The 17,664-nt window shown below is 45.8% G+C and overlaps 1 protein-coding gene and 1 long non-coding RNA gene across 2 annotated transcripts in view; one reads left to right on the forward strand and one right to left on the reverse strand.

Annotated features, from left to right (window-relative positions):
• LOC129148059 (uncharacterized) overlaps positions 1-9,678 on the forward strand; it is a 44,181-nt gene extending 34,503 nt beyond the window's left edge. The window contains exon 3 of the long non-coding RNA XR_008555244.1: positions 9,570-9,678. This is a non-coding gene — a long non-coding RNA (uncharacterized LOC129148059). The remainder of the gene's footprint in view (positions 1-9,569) is intronic.
• Positions 1-11,202, reverse strand: part of TMEM233 (transmembrane protein 233) — a 32,347-nt gene extending 21,145 nt beyond the window's left edge. Inside the window, exon 1 of the mRNA XM_008142768.3 lies at positions 10,955-11,202. Within this exon, the coding sequence (XP_008140990.2) occupies positions 10,955-11,140 (186 nt within the window). The 5' untranslated portion in view covers positions 11,141-11,202. The remainder of the gene's footprint in view (positions 1-10,954) is intronic.
• Between the last annotated feature and the right edge of the window lie 6,462 nt (positions 11,203-17,664).

Here is a 17,664-nt window from a genome sequence, read left to right on the forward strand (position 1 = left end):
TCCTTCCCGCTAGAGAGAGCCAGCCAGGCACTCAGCCACCCGCGCGTGTCTCCGTACCTCAGCCTTTTGTAGCTCCTCTGATTCTCCATGTGCTTTCCTCTTTCCTTCTAGTTGTAGAATTTCCACTCAGCCAGCTTTCCTGTGGTTCTGGATGATGTTCGTTTTGTCTTCTAGTTGTAGTTTTGAAATTGTTGTGCAAGGCAGCAGTTTAGGTGTTTACCTATGCCGCCATCTTGGTTTCTCCCAGGTTCAGGATTCTTGAGGGGGAGAAGAGTGGTTCACCCATTGACCCACAGGCAGGCTGCTTCTAACTGGGAACCAGTTAGCTCACAGGTGCCCCAGATGTCAGCTGTGTAAAGCTGGCATTTATCTACAGGATCACCATAGTGCCTGGCACATAGCAAGTGTTCAGAAATTGTTGAGTGAATGAATGTGGGAGAACCCTTCCTCCCTGTTTTCTGCCCTTGAGAAACGGCGGCAAAACGTTTCCCAGGTGCTGTTTCTTTGTGTTGGTTTAAAGCTCTCCTCCCTAATCTGAATCTCTGCTCCTAGCTTTTCTTTTTGAACTTCAGAGTAACTGCCATCCAATGGCGGCAGGAGGCAGGGTGGCCATATGTGGAAGAGGAGGCTGGTGACTCAAGCTTTCTCTGTCATTGGTCTTGCAAACTGATGTCTACTCGCTTCACTCCCTGCCTCTTCCATTTCCCTTCTCATTGAAAATGGGCCTTGGAATTTGCCACAATACAACACATATGTGATTTTGGGGGGCTCACGGGGTGTTTGAAGTGATGGAGATGTTCTCTCCAGTGTCTGTCTGTTGGTGGATACTCACCGAGGAGATAGTGTGGCTCAAGGGAAAATATTTTGAGCCACATGTCCTTCAAAAGCATGAAGAACTTAACTCAGGAGCCTCAGGTGCCCTCTATGGGGTTGAGAGACAGAACAAAAGAGTGGGCTTAACTATGGAAAATAGTATGGAGGTTCCTTAAAAAATAAAAAATAGTACTACCACATAATCGAGCAATTCCATTTCTGGGTATATAGCCAAAGGAAATGAAAACAGATCTTGAAGAGACATATGCACCCTCATTTTATCACTAATAATAGCCAAGATATGGAAGCAACAGTGGATGAATGGATAAAGAAGTTGTCACACACACACACACACACACGGAATATTATTCAGCCATGAGAAAGGAGGAAATCCTGCCATGTGTATCAACATGGATGAACTTTGAGGACATTATGGTAAGTAAGGTAAGTCAGACAGAAAACGACAAATTCTGTATGATATCACTTATAGGTGACATCTAAAAAGTCAAATTTGTAAAAGCAGAATAGAGTGCTGCTTACCTGGGGCTGGGGAGTAGAAGAATTGGGGAGATGCTATGGGTACAGACTTGCACCTAGTAGATAAATATCCTGGAGACCAAACACCCAGCACCGTGGCTGTAGTCAACAGTGCTGCAGTCTCAACCTCAGACTTCTAACATCAAAGATCTGACAGACTAGATCTTAATTGTTCCCAACACAAAATTATTCTCATGTGACATGAGAGAGGTGTCAGCTAACGAGACAATGGCAAAGGTATTGCAATACATATGTATAAAATCAACACGTTGTATGCCTTAAAAACATATACAAAATTACATGTCAGTTGTATATTAATTTTAAAAAAGTGGACTTATATTAGTGGAGGTAAGCTTCTGCTTAGGTTAAAAACCCAGTAAAAGTGGGTAAAGTGACATTTTCCAAGCATTTACTTTGTGGCAGGAACAGTACTAAGCTGCAATTTCTCTATCCTTAAAGATTTTCGGGACTAGAATAAAACATCAGAGTAAAACAGCATTTGTTTTAACTATAGAGCTGAGCATTTCAGCTCAATAATAACATGAGTTAGAGTAAGAATTACCCTTTGAGATGAAGAAAAATTCACTTATTTACTAACCCCTTCTTTCTGAAGATTTTTTTCCCTTTTTATCATCTTTGGAAAAAAATCTTTATTTCTGATAGAAATGAGATTAATCATTTATTATAGAAAAATTTGAAAATACTAAAAAGTTATAAAATTTGAAATTATAATAGCCAAGTTTTATCAAGCACTTTCCATATTTTACCCCATTGAATGACATGACAATCCCCTGGAAGTAGGTGATACTGTTTTCATCTTACAGATGAGAAAATCAATGTTGTGTTGGAATCAATATTTTATATTCATCTCTAATTTTTTACATTTAAACCACAAGAACAACAAATATTAATTAAGCAGTTATTTTGTGCTGGGTACCATGCTTCATGTTTGTTAACTCATTTTATAATTCACTTCATAATTAATGCTGGGTAAACATCGGATATGTAATGTTATGTCTTTCCATTTAGTTAATTTAAACAAATTTTTAATCTCTTGGTGAAGCTTTCTCCGTATAGATCTTGCATGTTTATTTCTGGTAGTTTACATTTTTGTTTGCTATTGCCCATATTTTGATCTATTGAGTTGTCAATACTGAAATCCTAATTTTAGCATGTGTTCCCTTTTCCTCAAAACATCTCTTCTCTCTTTCAAAGTCATCTTCATCTTTATCATCCCTTTATCTCTGGTACATCCCTTTCTCTCTTTCTCAGTGTGTGTGTGTGTGTGTGTGTCCCTCTCTCTGCCTGTTTCTGCCTCTAGTTCTCTCCCTTTCACACACACACACACACACACACACACACACACACACTCACACACCTGTGTGGGCGCCCATCAGTGCCTGAACACAGTCCAGCTGTAAGGAATCTCTTTATATAGATCAATATTGTCTTACTTCCCAAACTCCTAGATAGCAGGCTTCCTCAAAATAGCTTGATGGATGTGGGCACTTAGTAAATATTTGGTAGTAACAACTGAGCTTGCAGATGACTTCGGCATTCTTTGTTTAGATTTTGCTTGCTCCTGATTTCTGTGCCGAAGGTAGTGCTGGGAATTCGCAACCTGGGCTTGCACATCACGAGGTGCATTTTCCTCGTCATCACCTTTCATTCATTCATGCTTGTCTCTCTCCTTCTTGGGCTTCTGGGCTGTTTTTCTCCATAAGTATCTTCAAGGACAAAGTAAAAATTGTCCTGTGGCCTATCACTAAAGCCAAAAAGCCAGAGAGGAATTCTGCCAGGCTTGCTTGAGAGTACTATGCGAGGCTTCTTATATTGATGGGGCAGGTCTACTACAGAAGAGTGCTTTCCGAGCATCACGGCTGCGTTCCTATCAAAGGCAAGGCATATGGGCTGATGGCAGTGCCCCTGGAGGGTGGCCTGTAAACTCCATGGTGGGACTGTCGTGTTTGACTACTAATGGCAATGCCATACTATCAGAATTGTCCAGAACCGTGGTTGGCAAACTTCGGCTCGCGAGCCACATGCGGCTCTTTGGCCCCTTGAGTGTGGCTCTTCCACAAAATACCACGGCCTGGGTGAGTCTATTTTGAAGAAGTGACATTAGAAGAAGTTTAAGTTTAAAAAATTTGGCTCTCAAAAGAAATTTCAATCGTTGTACTGTTGATATTTGGCTCTGTTGACTAATGAGTTTGCCGACCACTGGTCCAGAACAATGAACAAATGAAGTCATCAGTAGAAGGCGTTAAGTACAGGAGGGCTCCTTCACTTTGGGGAACAGGTGATATGATATAAAGGGTAAAGGAAACAGAAAGACAAATTCCTGGATTTCACCTATAGGTAAAAGAGAATGAGGGAGGGATAACAGCAAAATATGGCGAGAGGGACCTATTAAAAACACCTATGCTGGAAGAAAAGGGAGAGAGGGGTCTACAAGGCAAGAGTGTTAGGGTGGAACACTCCACAATACCCCCATGTCAACAAAAACTCAGCTCATTGAAAGTGAGGACCAAGGAGTCATTAAGAACAGTATTTCCCCAAGTGTGTTCTTTGGCACATTTGCCTTAGGTCCGTGGTTGGCAAACTGCGGCTCGCGAGCCACATGCGGCTCTTTGGCCCCTTTAGTGTGGCTCTTCCACAAAATACCACAGCTTGGGCAAGTCTCTTTTGAAGAAGTGGCGTTAGAAGATGTTTAAGTTTAAAAAATTTGGCTCTCAAAAGAAATTTCAATCGTTGTACTGTTGATATTTGGCTCTGTTGACTAATGAGTTTGCCGACCACTGGGTTAGGTCAAAGGACCCTGGGCAGCATGCTTGGTAAATGCCCCAGGTTTACTGTTCCAAGGCGAGTGGTTGACCAAAGGCTCCGAGAAACCCCACAGGAAAGCAGACAGTTCGCTTTTACTCAACTTGCATTTGACTTCCCAGTTTCATCCCCTGTTTTCTGTCCCCCTTTTGTTAAAACTTAACATCAGGCAGAAACAGTTGTGTGAGCAGCACCGTTCTGGAAGGTCTAGCTTCCTGAACTTGCAGAACTGGAGTTTTCCACTATGTTCAGGCGCACACTCAGAAGGCATCACACTTCTGGGTGAATGGCTTTTAATTGAAAAATATTCATGCCCTGGACTAGCCAGTTGAGAATAGCACCAATTTCCACATGTGGAGCCATTGGTGTGCTGTGTGAGGATTAGCCAGGAAAATTGCCCTTGGGAACTAAACTTTGGTCAACCTCTCAGTGACCCTGGCATGAGCCTGGGTCTGCTGGGTATTTTCCAAAAAAGTTTATCAGAAATGCAGAACACAGGTGGGAAAGGGGAAATTCTCAGAGAAGTAGGAGCCAGCTTAGGGCTCTGTAGCCACTCACAAACATTTGTATTACTTCCTTGAGGGTCCCTCAACTTGCCACTTCTCCTTTCTTTCTTTATCTCCACCCTCATATTTTTAATTCCCAAGAACTGTTTTGCTTTTCCAATAGTTTTATTTTTTCCAACTTGTTCTTGTTTTGTAACACACACGGTTTCTTATTTCTCAAAGGATGTTAATCATCTATGCTTGCCATTTTCTTCTCGCATTATTAATTTCCTTACACTTCATTTCATTTGTAAACCACAGGTCTCTGAATTTAGAACTTCACAAATGTATGCTAATCTTTGACAGCCTCTTCATATTTGAAAATGAGATGTTGGAAAACTTCTTTTAAATTACAGCGGGAAGGTTGGGGAGCAGGGGTGGGGGAGAGGTTAGAGATCAACCGAAGGACTTGTATGCATGCAAATAAGCATAACCAATGGACGCAAGACACTCGGGGTGGGGCTGTGGGCATGTGCGGGGGCGGGGGTAGGGGAGGCTGGAGGAAGGTCAATGGGGGGAAAAGGAGACATATGTACTACTATTTGTAATACTTTAAACAATAAAAAAGATATTTTTATTGATTTCAGAGAGGGAGAGGGAGAGAGAGACAAAAACATCAATGATGAGAGAGAATCATTGATCGGCTGCCTCCTGCACGTCCCCTACTGGGGATTGAGCCTGCAACCCGAGCATGTGCTCTGACTGGGAATCCAACCATGACCTCCTGGTTCATAAGCTGAGGCTCAACCATTGGGCCACACCAGCTGGGCTGCGAAACTTCTTGAGGATGAGGCTTGTCAATGGGTGGTCATCCTGGGGTGACTGGGAGGGGACGCCATCACTTCTCTGGAGAACTCCTAAATGTTTGTATCTGTAGGTTTTTTCTTTTGGATGGTAACATCCTTGGAGAGAAATTCTCCAGTCTCCCACCTGGATGCCAGGGTTAGGGTGTCAAGTAGGGGCAGGGGTAGAGCTTCCTTGTTCAATACGCAGACTTCCCATTAACCCCGCTGGCAGCGCAGCCCCTTAACGGTACTCTCTGCTGTGCCTGGTGTCTGCAGGCATTCTGATTAATCTCACCAGAGTGCAGGTCTCTCCTCTTCTATCCGGGTTGTCGAGGAAGCAGGTGCCCATGCATGGAGTGGTAGACGATCGCTGATAGTTTAATGACTTTTTAAACAGTTTCTAAGATTCCTTCTCTATTTAGCCCTACCCTCTATGCCTACCTTCAAAGGTGATACCTCCAGTTAGTACCTCCAATTTCTGAGCCTTCCTAGAGTTTTGCAGGGCAAATTGTCTCCCCCCCTCCCCATTGGCTCCTTCTTCTGCAGGATTTAGATTTCAGTGTTATTTATTCTGTAAAGTTAGCCAAAACTCAGCTAGCCATTTTCCATCTTCTAACATTTTTTTCACCTCTCTCATCCCTTTTCTTGTTCTCCTAATTTGTCCTTGGGTGTTTGCACCCTTTTAAATTCACTTACTATCATTTAAAGTGGTTTCAGAAGGGAGTGGAGAAAGCAGATGTGTTCAATACTCCGTGCTTCACCAAAAGTCTTCCTTGTTTACTGTAGGTGTTTCAGTTTAGCATTCATATTTACCTTTAGGCTGCAAGTTATTTAGAACGGTGACATGTTTATTGGTTACTGATTTTGTAAGTCTCAATAAAAACAAAAACTGCTATTGGAAAACATCCCTAAAATATACTCCTCTCCTCTTCCTCCCCCATCATCACCATCATTATCAATACTTGCTGAGTTCTAGCTGTGTTCTAGGCAATGAAAACATTTAACTTTTACCATTTAAGGTCCACAACAGCACCTGAGTAGGTACCATCACAGCCCTCACTTTACAGGGTTGAAAAATCAAGCCTCAGAAAGACTAGTTGCACGAAATCACAAACAGCAAAAAACAGAAAAGCTTTAAACTGCAATGGGTGGTCTCTAGACAGGTTCTGTAGGTGTGAGGAAGAAGACATTCTGACGAGAGAAGTCTTATAAATCACCCAATCAAAAGTCCTTGGCTATTTGTATCCAGACTTAGGGTAAGCAAGTTGGTTCAACTGTGCAAATGATTATACCAAAAGATGGCATCAAGAATGGACCCAACTCCAGTCTCTTGAGTCAGGTAGCAAATTCCAGCTACAAAAGCAATGGATGGTGAATGGAAGCTAAATTTTCCAACACTCTGCAACTTGCCTGGAACCTTCCTTCTTCCAGATCCCGAGGGCAGAGACCTTGCTGATCCTATTTACCCCTCGATAGAGGTAAAGGAGTATAGAGCCCGACACATAATAGGTGCTCAGTAAACATGTGTTGTATGAACAAACATTCTTTCTCCAGGGTCAAATGCCAAATAGAAATGATGAGTCTCTTTTCACTTGGGATAAACAGAGATAACCAGGAATGCACCCAGATAACCTGGGAGCATATGAATGAGGCCTGACAACCAGCCCGGGCTTTGCTTCCCAATCTGTGTGCCCTGGTACAGGCTGCATCTGTGTGGAGAGGGGGTGCCACTTTCAAGTTCACACGCATGGGCTAGCAGCGGCCCAGTCTGGGGGAAAATTCTAGCAATATATGTCCCTGAAATTGATGACCAGTTAAGTACACTTTCAACAAATAGATGTTTGATACATGGAGAAGCAAAGACTTTCATGTTCCTGCCACTGGCAATGCTCCACTCACCAACATTCCAATGCAAAAAGCTATGATGCACATTGTATGCCCCCTCCCAACCCTCAGGACAGGGCTGGTGGAAAGATCTACCCACAGCTTGAAGAACACTTCTCAGATATATATTTTCCAATGAATTTTTTTTAAATGGCAGTCATTTTAAAAAAAATAAGTTTTTATTGATTTCAAAGAGAGAAAGGGAGAGGGAGAGAGAAACATCAATGATGAGAGATAATTATCGATTGGGTGCTTCCTGCACGCCCCCTACTGGGGATTGAGCCTGCAACCTGGGCATGTGCCCTTGACCAGGAATCAGTGACCTCCTGGTTCATAGATAGATGCTCACCCACTGAGCCACACCAGCCGGGCCCATCATCACCATCATTATCAATACTTACTGAGTTCTAGCTGAGTTACAATAATAATAATAGTTTTATTATTCCCCAGCCCCTACTCCAACTTAGTCATTTTAGAGAAGGCTTTGCAGGCTTGGTTTAATACAGATATTGTTTTGAGATTGTTGGTGCTTGTTACAATTCTGAGAACTAGCTATTTTGAGGCTTGTCGATATTTTCCATATGTCTATGTTTCTATCAATTTGCATTACTGTATAGTATTTATTGATATTGGGTGCTATTGATGTTTGGGGTAGGGCAATTCTTCATTGGGGGACAGTCTCCAGCATTGCAGGACATTAGAACTCTTGGCCATTTATAGCAAATGCCAGGAGGTGTGCCCCAAATCAATGGGACATCACACTTGCTCCCCCAGATTTCCAAATGCCTCCAAAGGCAATGGCTTGCCTGAATTTATCACAAATTACAGGTGGTGGAGCTTTGAAAAGGGCCGGGATTTAACATCACAAGACCCCCTACGGAAAGTACATACCTGGCGGAGTGGGTCAGCCACCTTCCTCCTGCACAGCCTTCCTCTTCCTCTTGCTTCTTTGGACTTGGAAGTCTCTATCAGGAAACGTGCCTAGCCCAGATCTGCACTATTTCAGTGGGAAGACACTTCTAGTACCTTAGAGGGGGTGCAATGAGGAGGGTGCAGGAAACTCTTTTTAGAATTTGGGTTTTACTTCCTTCATGTTCTGTTTATTTTCATATGTGACATATGATGTTTCCAGGCTCCACCATCTGTCCATCTGTCTGACAGTTGTTGCAGGGGGCAGGGGAGCTTTATTTCGATTCATCCTTACACAGGTTTGCTCAGCTTAAAAACAGTCCCACTTTCTAGATGAGGAAACCAAGGCTTTGAGAAGGCACGGAACTTGCTCAGGGTCAGCTTTCTGACTCCAGGGTCTGTGTTCTGGCAGTAGAATGGTCTCTTGCAATAAAACTATTTTTAAAAGGCTTGGGGTGGGGTGGGGGTGAAGGTGTCAGAAAAAAAGGTTTCTATTCAAAGCATGCACACATCTTGTCCCCCAGGACACACCAAGTGACATCATTAGCATTCAACCTGTCACCACCGGCTGGACTGTGGTGTTAGCTCATCTCGGAGGGCGGGGGGGGGGGGGGGCACTGGGAAAGAAGCAGATTGGCTGCTGATTCATTAATAAACCAGGATAGTGTGTGGACACCAGCAGCAGCCAGAGAGCCGACTGCTGTCTGGAGAATTTGGCAGCTGTATTCTCTCCAGCATTGCTGCAACTGCCCCTCCCCTCCTCCCCCAAGACCTGATATCCTGGGAGAGGAAGGAAGGAAGGAAACTGGCTGGGGTTCTAAGGAACCTAATAAGGTGGCTTCAGGGCTCTGGTATGGGGAAAAGCAGGCATTGTGGTCCATTAACACCATTCATTCATTCATTCATTCATTCATTCAAACATGCATTCCTTTCACACTTGTTGAGCATCTACCACCTGCCAGAATCTATTCTAGGTGATGAAACAGCAACAAACAACAGACAAATATCCCTGCCCTCATGAGGGAGACACAGACAGCAAGCATATTAGTAAGGAAAATCATCTATCAGATGGATGAAGTGCTTTGGGCAAAAAGCGGCCGGGAAGGGCGCTGAGAGCTTTGGGGGCTAGATTTTAAACAGAGATCAAAGGCCTCAGGGAGTGACCTTTGACCTAGTAGCACCTTGGCCGACACTGTTTCAAACGTTGTTACAATTACTACTTCAATACAACCCCTCAACAATGGCTGTGATTATTCCCATTTCACAGGCAGAGAGGCCGTGGTTTCCAGGGATCTCTCAGCTAGCACGTGGCGGAGCTGAGGTCTGAACCCGGGCAGCAGGAAGTCCAGCAGCTGCGCTTGGAGGTTGCTGCAGAGCCTTGGGAAAAGGCAAGTTGCGGGCGTACACGAGGCCTCTGTGGGTACCCTGAATCGAATGGTGCCACCCATGGGCAAATGCGGATGGACTTGAATGAGGGTGGGGGTGGGGACTCGCCCCGACCGTGGCTGGGGAGTTCCGTCCCCCAGCTGCAAAGGTGGCGGCCAGCGGGGGAGGGAGCTCACTGCTAGGGTTGTCCCGGGACTGTGCGGGTTGGAACCTCACCCCGCCGCCACCCCCTGGCCAGTTGCTCCAGTCAGTAAGGCGAGGAGGACATCGCGGCGCTCGTCGCCCTCCTTAGGGCTCGCCTGGGAGTTCCTCCCAGGGCTGAGGAGGGCCGCGGAGGCGAGCTGCGAAAGGGAGGACTCAGAGCACCCGCTGTCGGCCCTCGGGAGAGGCGCGCAGTTTGGGAGGCCGACACGCAAAGGGCGCCGGAGCTGCACGGAGCGCGGAGTCCCCGTGCATTCCCGGGAGCGCCCGGGGTACAGGACAGCGCGGTGGAGGGGCGCCCGCAGGCCTTGGGGACAGGGCCCGTGAGCAGCGCAAGACAACTACGACGTCCTAAGAAGAGAGCGCGCTCCCAAGCAAGACCTGCAGAGAGAGCGGGCGCGCTGGAGGGATGGGCAACGGGGGGGAGGGGGGGACGGTGTGAGGGGGGCCCGGAGCGCCGCGGGAGGGCGCTGGCGAAGGAAGAAGCAAGAACTGTTGCCCCAGAGAGGGCATACCAAAGCGTGGGGTCCAGGGTCAAGGAGAGGGCGTCGGAAGTCGCTTGGGAACCCTCCGAGTGTGGCCGACGCGGCGCCCGGCGCGCAACGAAGGGAAAAAGGCCTCTCCGCGGGGGGCGCCGGTCCCGCACGCGGGAGGGCGGGGGGCCCGGCGCGCAGGGGACGCGGCTGCGGTCGCCGGCCCAGGTGCGCTACTTGAGGTCTTAGCCAAGCGGGTTGGGAAGAGCCCGACGAGAGCCCACAAATGTCGGAGCCGGGAGAGAAGCCGCCGAACCCGCCGCAGAACTTTCCCCCGGGTTGGAGCGGGAGTGCACCCTGGGTGCGGAAGGAAGTGGAAAGCCGGCCTGGGGGAGGCTTGGTCAGGGCTGAGCTCCACAAGGAGGCAGAGGAGGCGAGAATTCGAGAGCCCGAGGAAGGTGAGGAGGTGGTGCGGGGGGCAAACACCTCCAGGGCGCGCGGGGCCGTGAGGCAGGGAGCCGTGGAGAGCGCGCTGGGTCCCCAGGAGGGCCGCAACGCCGCCGTGCCCCCCTCCCTGGCCGGCCGGGTTCTAACTCACCATGATGGAGAAGACGAAAGCCACGATGTTGATGGGGTACGCGGGGCAAAAGCACGAGACGATGGTGAGCCACAGGTAGTTCTTGGGCATGGGCACGTCCTCCTCGGTCTTGTCATCCTCAGTGTTGGCCTCGGGACTGCTGTCCAAGGCCGTCTTGAAGTCCGATTTGGACGCGTACTGAGACATGAGCGAGGCGGCGGCGCGGGCGGGCAGAGGAGCACTCGTCGGCGTGGTCGGGTTCTGGCCGCCGGCTCCTGGCGAGCCTCTCAAAAGCCAGCGGAGCGAGGCTCACGGGAGACGTGACCTCACCTCTTCTGCGTCCTCCGCGCGGGCACCCGCCTCCCCCGGCTCAGGGACCCGGGCCAAGAGTCTAGGCACAAGCAGGAGGGAGGAAGGGAGGGAGCAAGGAACTGAGGGAAGGGGACAGGGAGGCTGGGATGTGGGGTGTGGGGGGAGCCTGTCAGCCCGAGATACAGGGAAAGACGCTCCTTGACGACACACCCAGAGCCTCTCCGAAGACGCACAGACTCCCTGTGAGAAGTCCGGAATGAAGAGGAGTTTCAGGGGAGCAGGAAGCAAAGCCCCTTTAAATTGCAAACTGGCCAGCTCCCGGGTCAGGCCGTAGGCGAACGGTGCACTTTTTCAAGCAGCGAATTGGATTGCATTTAAGCAGGACAAGCGGTGACCCACCCACACCCAGTTGGCCACACAGTGACTACTCCCTCTTCCCTTCCGTTTACCGTCTGGTTCCGGAGGCTCCCCTGCCCCAATCCCTTCTTCTACTCAGACCTTGAACATTGAGCCCCAGTAATTTTCCCCACATGGGGGCAGGGAACAGGTGCCCAGGTTGGGCCCAGCCCTTTCCTTGCTGTCCAGGGACCTCTGGAGACTGGAGTCCAGGATAGCCAGGCAGTGGACACTGCCCTCCACTTTGTCCCAAGTGTGGAAACAAGGAACCCTCCTCTCACCTTTCCCAGCTACAGACGAGCAGGTGGATCTGGCTGGTGGAAACAGCCCAGGTGGACACCTGGGATGGGAAGGGGAGGGGACCCACTTTGGGAACCAGGGTGAAGATAGCAGTTTCATCAGTAGCTAAGCCATTCCTGGAAGGGGTTGGGGCTGGAACTGAGACTTTGAAGCCTGACAGAGCTGGGACATTGTCACATGAGTTGAGTGATCTCAGGAAAGTCTCCCCGCCTTGCTGAGCTCCAATTTCTTAATCTGAAAAAAGTGGAATAATGAGAATCTCTGCTTCATAGGGACCTTGTGAAGACTATGAGATTGCATATCAAATCAGGTAAATCTAAGTGCGCAATAAATGTTGGCTATCATTAGGACACTTTCCCCAAATACAGCCATTATACAGTACCTCAGATGCAATACCCAAAGTTACAAACATTTCACCCAGAATTCAGATATGCTGAGTTTTTGAGACCGTGCACATAATTTTATTATGCACAGAAACAGCTGCTCACCTTGAACATATTAATCATCACGTGGCTGTCTCAGAAGACGAACTCATTGTCTGGGCTGCCTCACTTCTCTCCTGGGACCACATTTACAGTATTTAGTTCTCTGCCTGCCTCCCTGGTTGGCAACTCCCTGAGAGAGGGGACAGTCTTGCTCATCTTTGTGTCACCACCTGGCACATCGCCTGGTACAGAGTGTGCGCTTAGCATACTTCGCTGCGTGAACACATGCAGATGAAATGGTAACTTCTCCACTGTGCCCTCCACCCATTTAGGTTGGCTCCTCCGGTGGGAGTAAACCAGAGAATTAGATTAATCTATTGAGTTCTCAACCAAGCCTTTGCATTGTATGTTCCCTCTGCCTGGAATGCTGTTCCCCCACACGGTCACACGGCTGCTTCCACTCAAATGTGACTTCCTCAGAGAGAGATCTTGTTAGATTTATCTAGTGTAGGCCCCCATAATTATTCTATATTTTTCCAGCATTTTTTTTGTGTGTGTGTGTGTGTGGCATGTATCACTACTGAACTTCGTTTACTTGTTCACTCTTTTTTCTGTGAGTTCTGTAACCTCTTCAGAGATGTATCCCCAGCACTTAGAATTGTCCTGGCACAAACAAGATAGGAATGTAGGAAATACTTCTTGAATGAATGGATCAGAATTACCTGGGAGTATTGAAAAAATGATTTCCAGATCTTGACCAAGACTTACTTGAATTACAATTTCCCAGGGTGGTACTCAGGAAATCTGTAGTTTTAATACCTGAGAACCAGTATTTTTAGAACACTCCTCAGTGGTTTTGATGCAACAGAACATTTTCTCAAATCCCAATACTGTGTCTAGTTCTTAGGACATAGTTTTGGATCTTTACTTTGGAGATCCCCTCCGGCACCTCATATTCAGCATGTCAACGGTGAAAGTGTCTTCCCCCAAAACCTGCTTCTCTCAAGGCTTAGTCCTTGGTGAATGGGTCCTGCCCATTTTTCAAACCTCCTCTCCTGTCAATCCTCTCCTCTCACTGTGCTCTAGTTGTGTAGGCCTTTGGCCCCTTTCTCAAATACACCTAGATCTTTCCCACCCCAAGGAATTGATTGATTGATTGAGTTCCACTTATTTATGCATTCATTGTTTGATTCTTGTATGTGCCCTGACTGGGGATCGAACCCACAACCTTGGTGTATCGGGACGACAATCTAACTAACTGAGCTACAGGGCCAGGGCCCACTCCTAGGTTTCATACCTGCTATTTCTTCTTCCTATAAATAAGCCTTTTCTTTCTTCTCATCTGTCAGGATCCATGACCTCATGTATTTCCCCCAAGAGAGTCCTTTCCTGACCATCATATCTAAAATAGCCTTCTATCCTCTTATTCTCTTTCTCATTTCCCTGTTTGTTTCTTTCATCACAGTTATCACAACCAGAAATTGTCTTGTTTATTCATATGTTTACTATTTATTGTCTGTTTCTCCCATTAGAAGGGAAACCCAGGAGCTGAGACTTTTATTTTTTCTGTTTGTGCAGGAACAGTTCCTGGCCCTTAGTAGGTGCTCAATAGACAGTTGTTGAATCAATATACTGTGCATGTAGTCCTCCAACTTAGGAAGTTGGAGGTATTATTGTTACCTTTCCTTGAGCCTTTACTTGAATGATCCATCAAACACTGTTGATTCCACCTCAAACATGACCCCTCACTCCATCCCCTCTCTCTGTTCCCAGGGCCAGTGTTCCAATTGCAGATCTTATCAACAGTGAAAAGGCTCAGTGGGTGCTGTCTCAGTCATATTTGTGATCTGAGGCTCATGAATTTAGTTGGCTAAGCCCAAGGTTTGGGTACCAAATAGAATTTTGCTATTTTAAGATCATGAACTACACTGTTCACACTAACCCACTGAGTCATCCAGGGAAATACAAAAGAATGGGTTGTTGACTCTGCAGAGCCCATCTCCTCTGCCAGGAAAACAATGGCTCAGTACTAGTCCAACACTCCGGAATCGCCAAACATTTCTTTATTACCTGCTGTGTGCATGCAATGCATTTTCTAGATGCATCATCTCGTTAATTCCTTCAGCACCCTTTGTGAGGAAGGGGAAGGTGTTTCCTTTTTACAAATGAGGACACCTAGGATCAGAGAGGTAGAGGGTCTTCTGTAAGGACTTTTACCCAAGGAAGTGTGGATGCCAGGATTTGAACTAGGTCTAAGTTACATGGTCAATTAGCAGGTCCAGGCAAGAGTGTTAGATGGATATCCCTGAAGTTTGCTGGAGTTGTTATATTCTGCTCAGGGAAGATGGATTAATAGCTTGTTGACTGGTCTAAAAAGTAGCAGTGAAATTGCAATCACTTGAAATATTTACAATTAAATGGAAAAGAAAGTGCCCACACCAGAAAGTGTAATACATATGGCGGTGATTCTTGAGGGATGCATTAGGCCACTCAGTAGGGGCTTCCAGCTCTAATTTCCTGAGCTTCACCCATTTTCTCTTGAGAGGTCAGTTTATTGCTCTTGAAAGAACCCTACTGGCTGATTGCTTCCATAATGTGGCAATACCTTCCCCCTTTAAAATGAGAGGAGAAAGTGACTTCCTAATAGCCAATCTAGGAGAAGATTTACTGTAGCTTTCTGGGTCCTGACGTAGCAACTGATCTTTTTTGACCTTTGAAAAAAAGTTATATTTCCAAATGTAAAAGTAACATATACTCATTGATTCATTTATACTTTGAAGAAAAGCATAAATAAAAAGAGATATCACCTATATTCTACCACACAGTGGTAATCTCTATAAAAATAAGGGTTATTTCCTTTCAGTTTTTTCTATATATGTATATGTTTCTTCAACACAATGAGGCTATATACAGTTTTTGTTTTCTGTTTTCTTACTCAATATATGATTATTCATATTTTTTTGCAGATGTTTTCAGAGTCTGCATAATTTCCCATTCATTAGGTAGATTATTTATATAACCATTCCGTGATCATTAGGTATTTATGTTGTTTTTAGTTTTGTTGTTGTTGTTGTTATGAAAAGTGCTGTCATGGATTTTTTTGCATCCAATTATCTGTATTTGTGATCATTTCTTTGTGACCCATGACCTTACAGGGGCCTTTCTTTGTCTTTGAAACGGCAGAGAAAACTCAGGTTGGCATTGGCTGGTTGGGATGCTGCATTATAAGATAGGCACTAATAGTAAAGTTAAAATTGAGGCCAAGGAGACAGTCCCAGAATCAATGGACTACAGAAATGAAAAAACTTCCCAGTGCCACGTGGATCCCCAAATCTATAATCTTCAATGGGGTGATGTTGAATCTATGAACCTGTGCTGGAAATCTATGCTTTTCGATCTCAGTTAGGTCTAGGATTCCAAAATAGGAGGAGGGGAGAGTGGGGGAGATGCTGAGATTCTGCTGATCTGTGAAAATGCAAGAGAAAGATTCCAGATCTTTAGGAATGATAAGAGGTCCAGGGCATTTGCTGCCAAATTTTGCATTAGTCTCAAGTAGCAGCCTTTAAAGTCATAAAGTAACTCTCTTGGTCTCAGGGGTTTGCTACAAAGAACAGTATCTCTTTGGCTAATATTATTAGAAAGCCATTTACCTTTCCAGTTTCCAATAACATTGATCCTCTCACCATGAGGGGGGGGGGATGTAAGTCAGGGGAGAGGGAGTATGAGGGGAGACAGATTCTGTACTGTAACTTTAAAGAAAACACGCCTTTTACCGTAATAAAAGCACTCAGGACGAAGGGACAGAAAACACGAGCCCTCTCAGACCTAAAATACAATCCTTTTCCCATTTGTCTCCATTGTACCAGAGAAGAACAGTTCCCATGCATCACTTTTCTTGCTGATTGGATGACATTTATAATAATATCAACAACACAGAATAAATGATAAATATAATAATGATAATGCTGTGTTTTGGACTATGCAGCTTATGGATGAACTACTTATAATAGTAAATTTTATAACAGTGATCATAGAAATCAGAAAGAAATTACCTCCATGCCAATATACTAGCCTGGGACATCTCCCATGCTCCCTTCTAGTTCTTGTGTATGTCCAGGTACATGTCCACACACCTTTAATGAAGGTATATGCACAATTTTGTATGTTGATTTTTAAAAAGTACTTAACCTTTCTCATGTCGTGATCCTTTGCTGAATCAGTTTTGATGACTTTAATACTTTTACTATGATTTAACTCTTGTTCTCTTATTGGATAATTTTGTCTTGTTGAATAGTTCTGTCATCTTTGTGTTAAAAATAAGGATGAAGGGCTCAGCCAGCGTGGCTCAGTGGTTGAGTGTCCACTTATGAACCAGGAGGTCACAGTTCCATTCCTGGTCAGGGCATATGCCCGGATTGCAGGCTTGATCCCCAGTGTGGGGCATGCAGAAGGCAGCCAATCAATGATTCTCTCTCATCATTGATGTTTCTATCTCTCTCTGATATAAAAAAAATCTCCCTTCCTCTCTGATATATAAAAAAATTACACACACACACACACACACACACACAAAAAAAAAACTAAAAGAAGGAAACAAGGAAGAAGGGAATTTCAGAGATGCTCACAAATCCTATGTCCTTTCTTCCCTCTCTCACCACCCTACCGAGGGGAGTCCCTTGGCCTCATCAATGAAACAGAGACTTTCAGAGCATGTCTTTCCTAGGTGACTTGTCCCCAAATCTATAATCTTCAGGAGAGGTCTCCTGAAACAAAACATTTCCAAAGAGGCTGGACTGCAGACGGGATTAGGGTGGGAAAGGCTGAACGTTGATGGGTGGAATTGCAACCTGGAGTAAATGGGTCATGGAGGTGACCGATGGGCCGGTGTGGGCAGGAGAGGGTGTTGGGAAAACTGAAATGGAGTAGGTAAGAATTGCACTTATGTGTGGACCAGATAGGGAGAGCTGGGTTTCTGTGTTTTGGAGTGAATCAGTTGGTGCATCTGAGTTAAGGGGACCAGCTGCTTGGCCTTGTCTACCTGTATCACACTGTTAGTTAAGTCTTCTTATTCATTAAAAAAATGTTTATTCAAGAATCTACCATGTGTCAGGAACTATTTGGGGTGCTAGGAATACAGTGGTAAACAAGAGAGCTATAGGTCCCTACTCTTATGGACAAACAAATACGATAGTTACAACCTGTGATGAAGGAAATAGAAGAGTGACTTGGGGGAGTGGAGTCACTTAGAGGGGGTGGCCGCAGAAGGGATGCTAGATGCTAGGTATATTCTGTTGAACT

Source organism: Eptesicus fuscus, chromosome 23 (assembly GCF_027574615.1).
Source record: "Eptesicus fuscus isolate TK198812 chromosome 23, DD_ASM_mEF_20220401, whole genome shotgun sequence".
NCBI classification, from domain to species: Eukaryota; Metazoa; Chordata; class Mammalia; order Chiroptera; family Vespertilionidae; genus Eptesicus; species Eptesicus fuscus.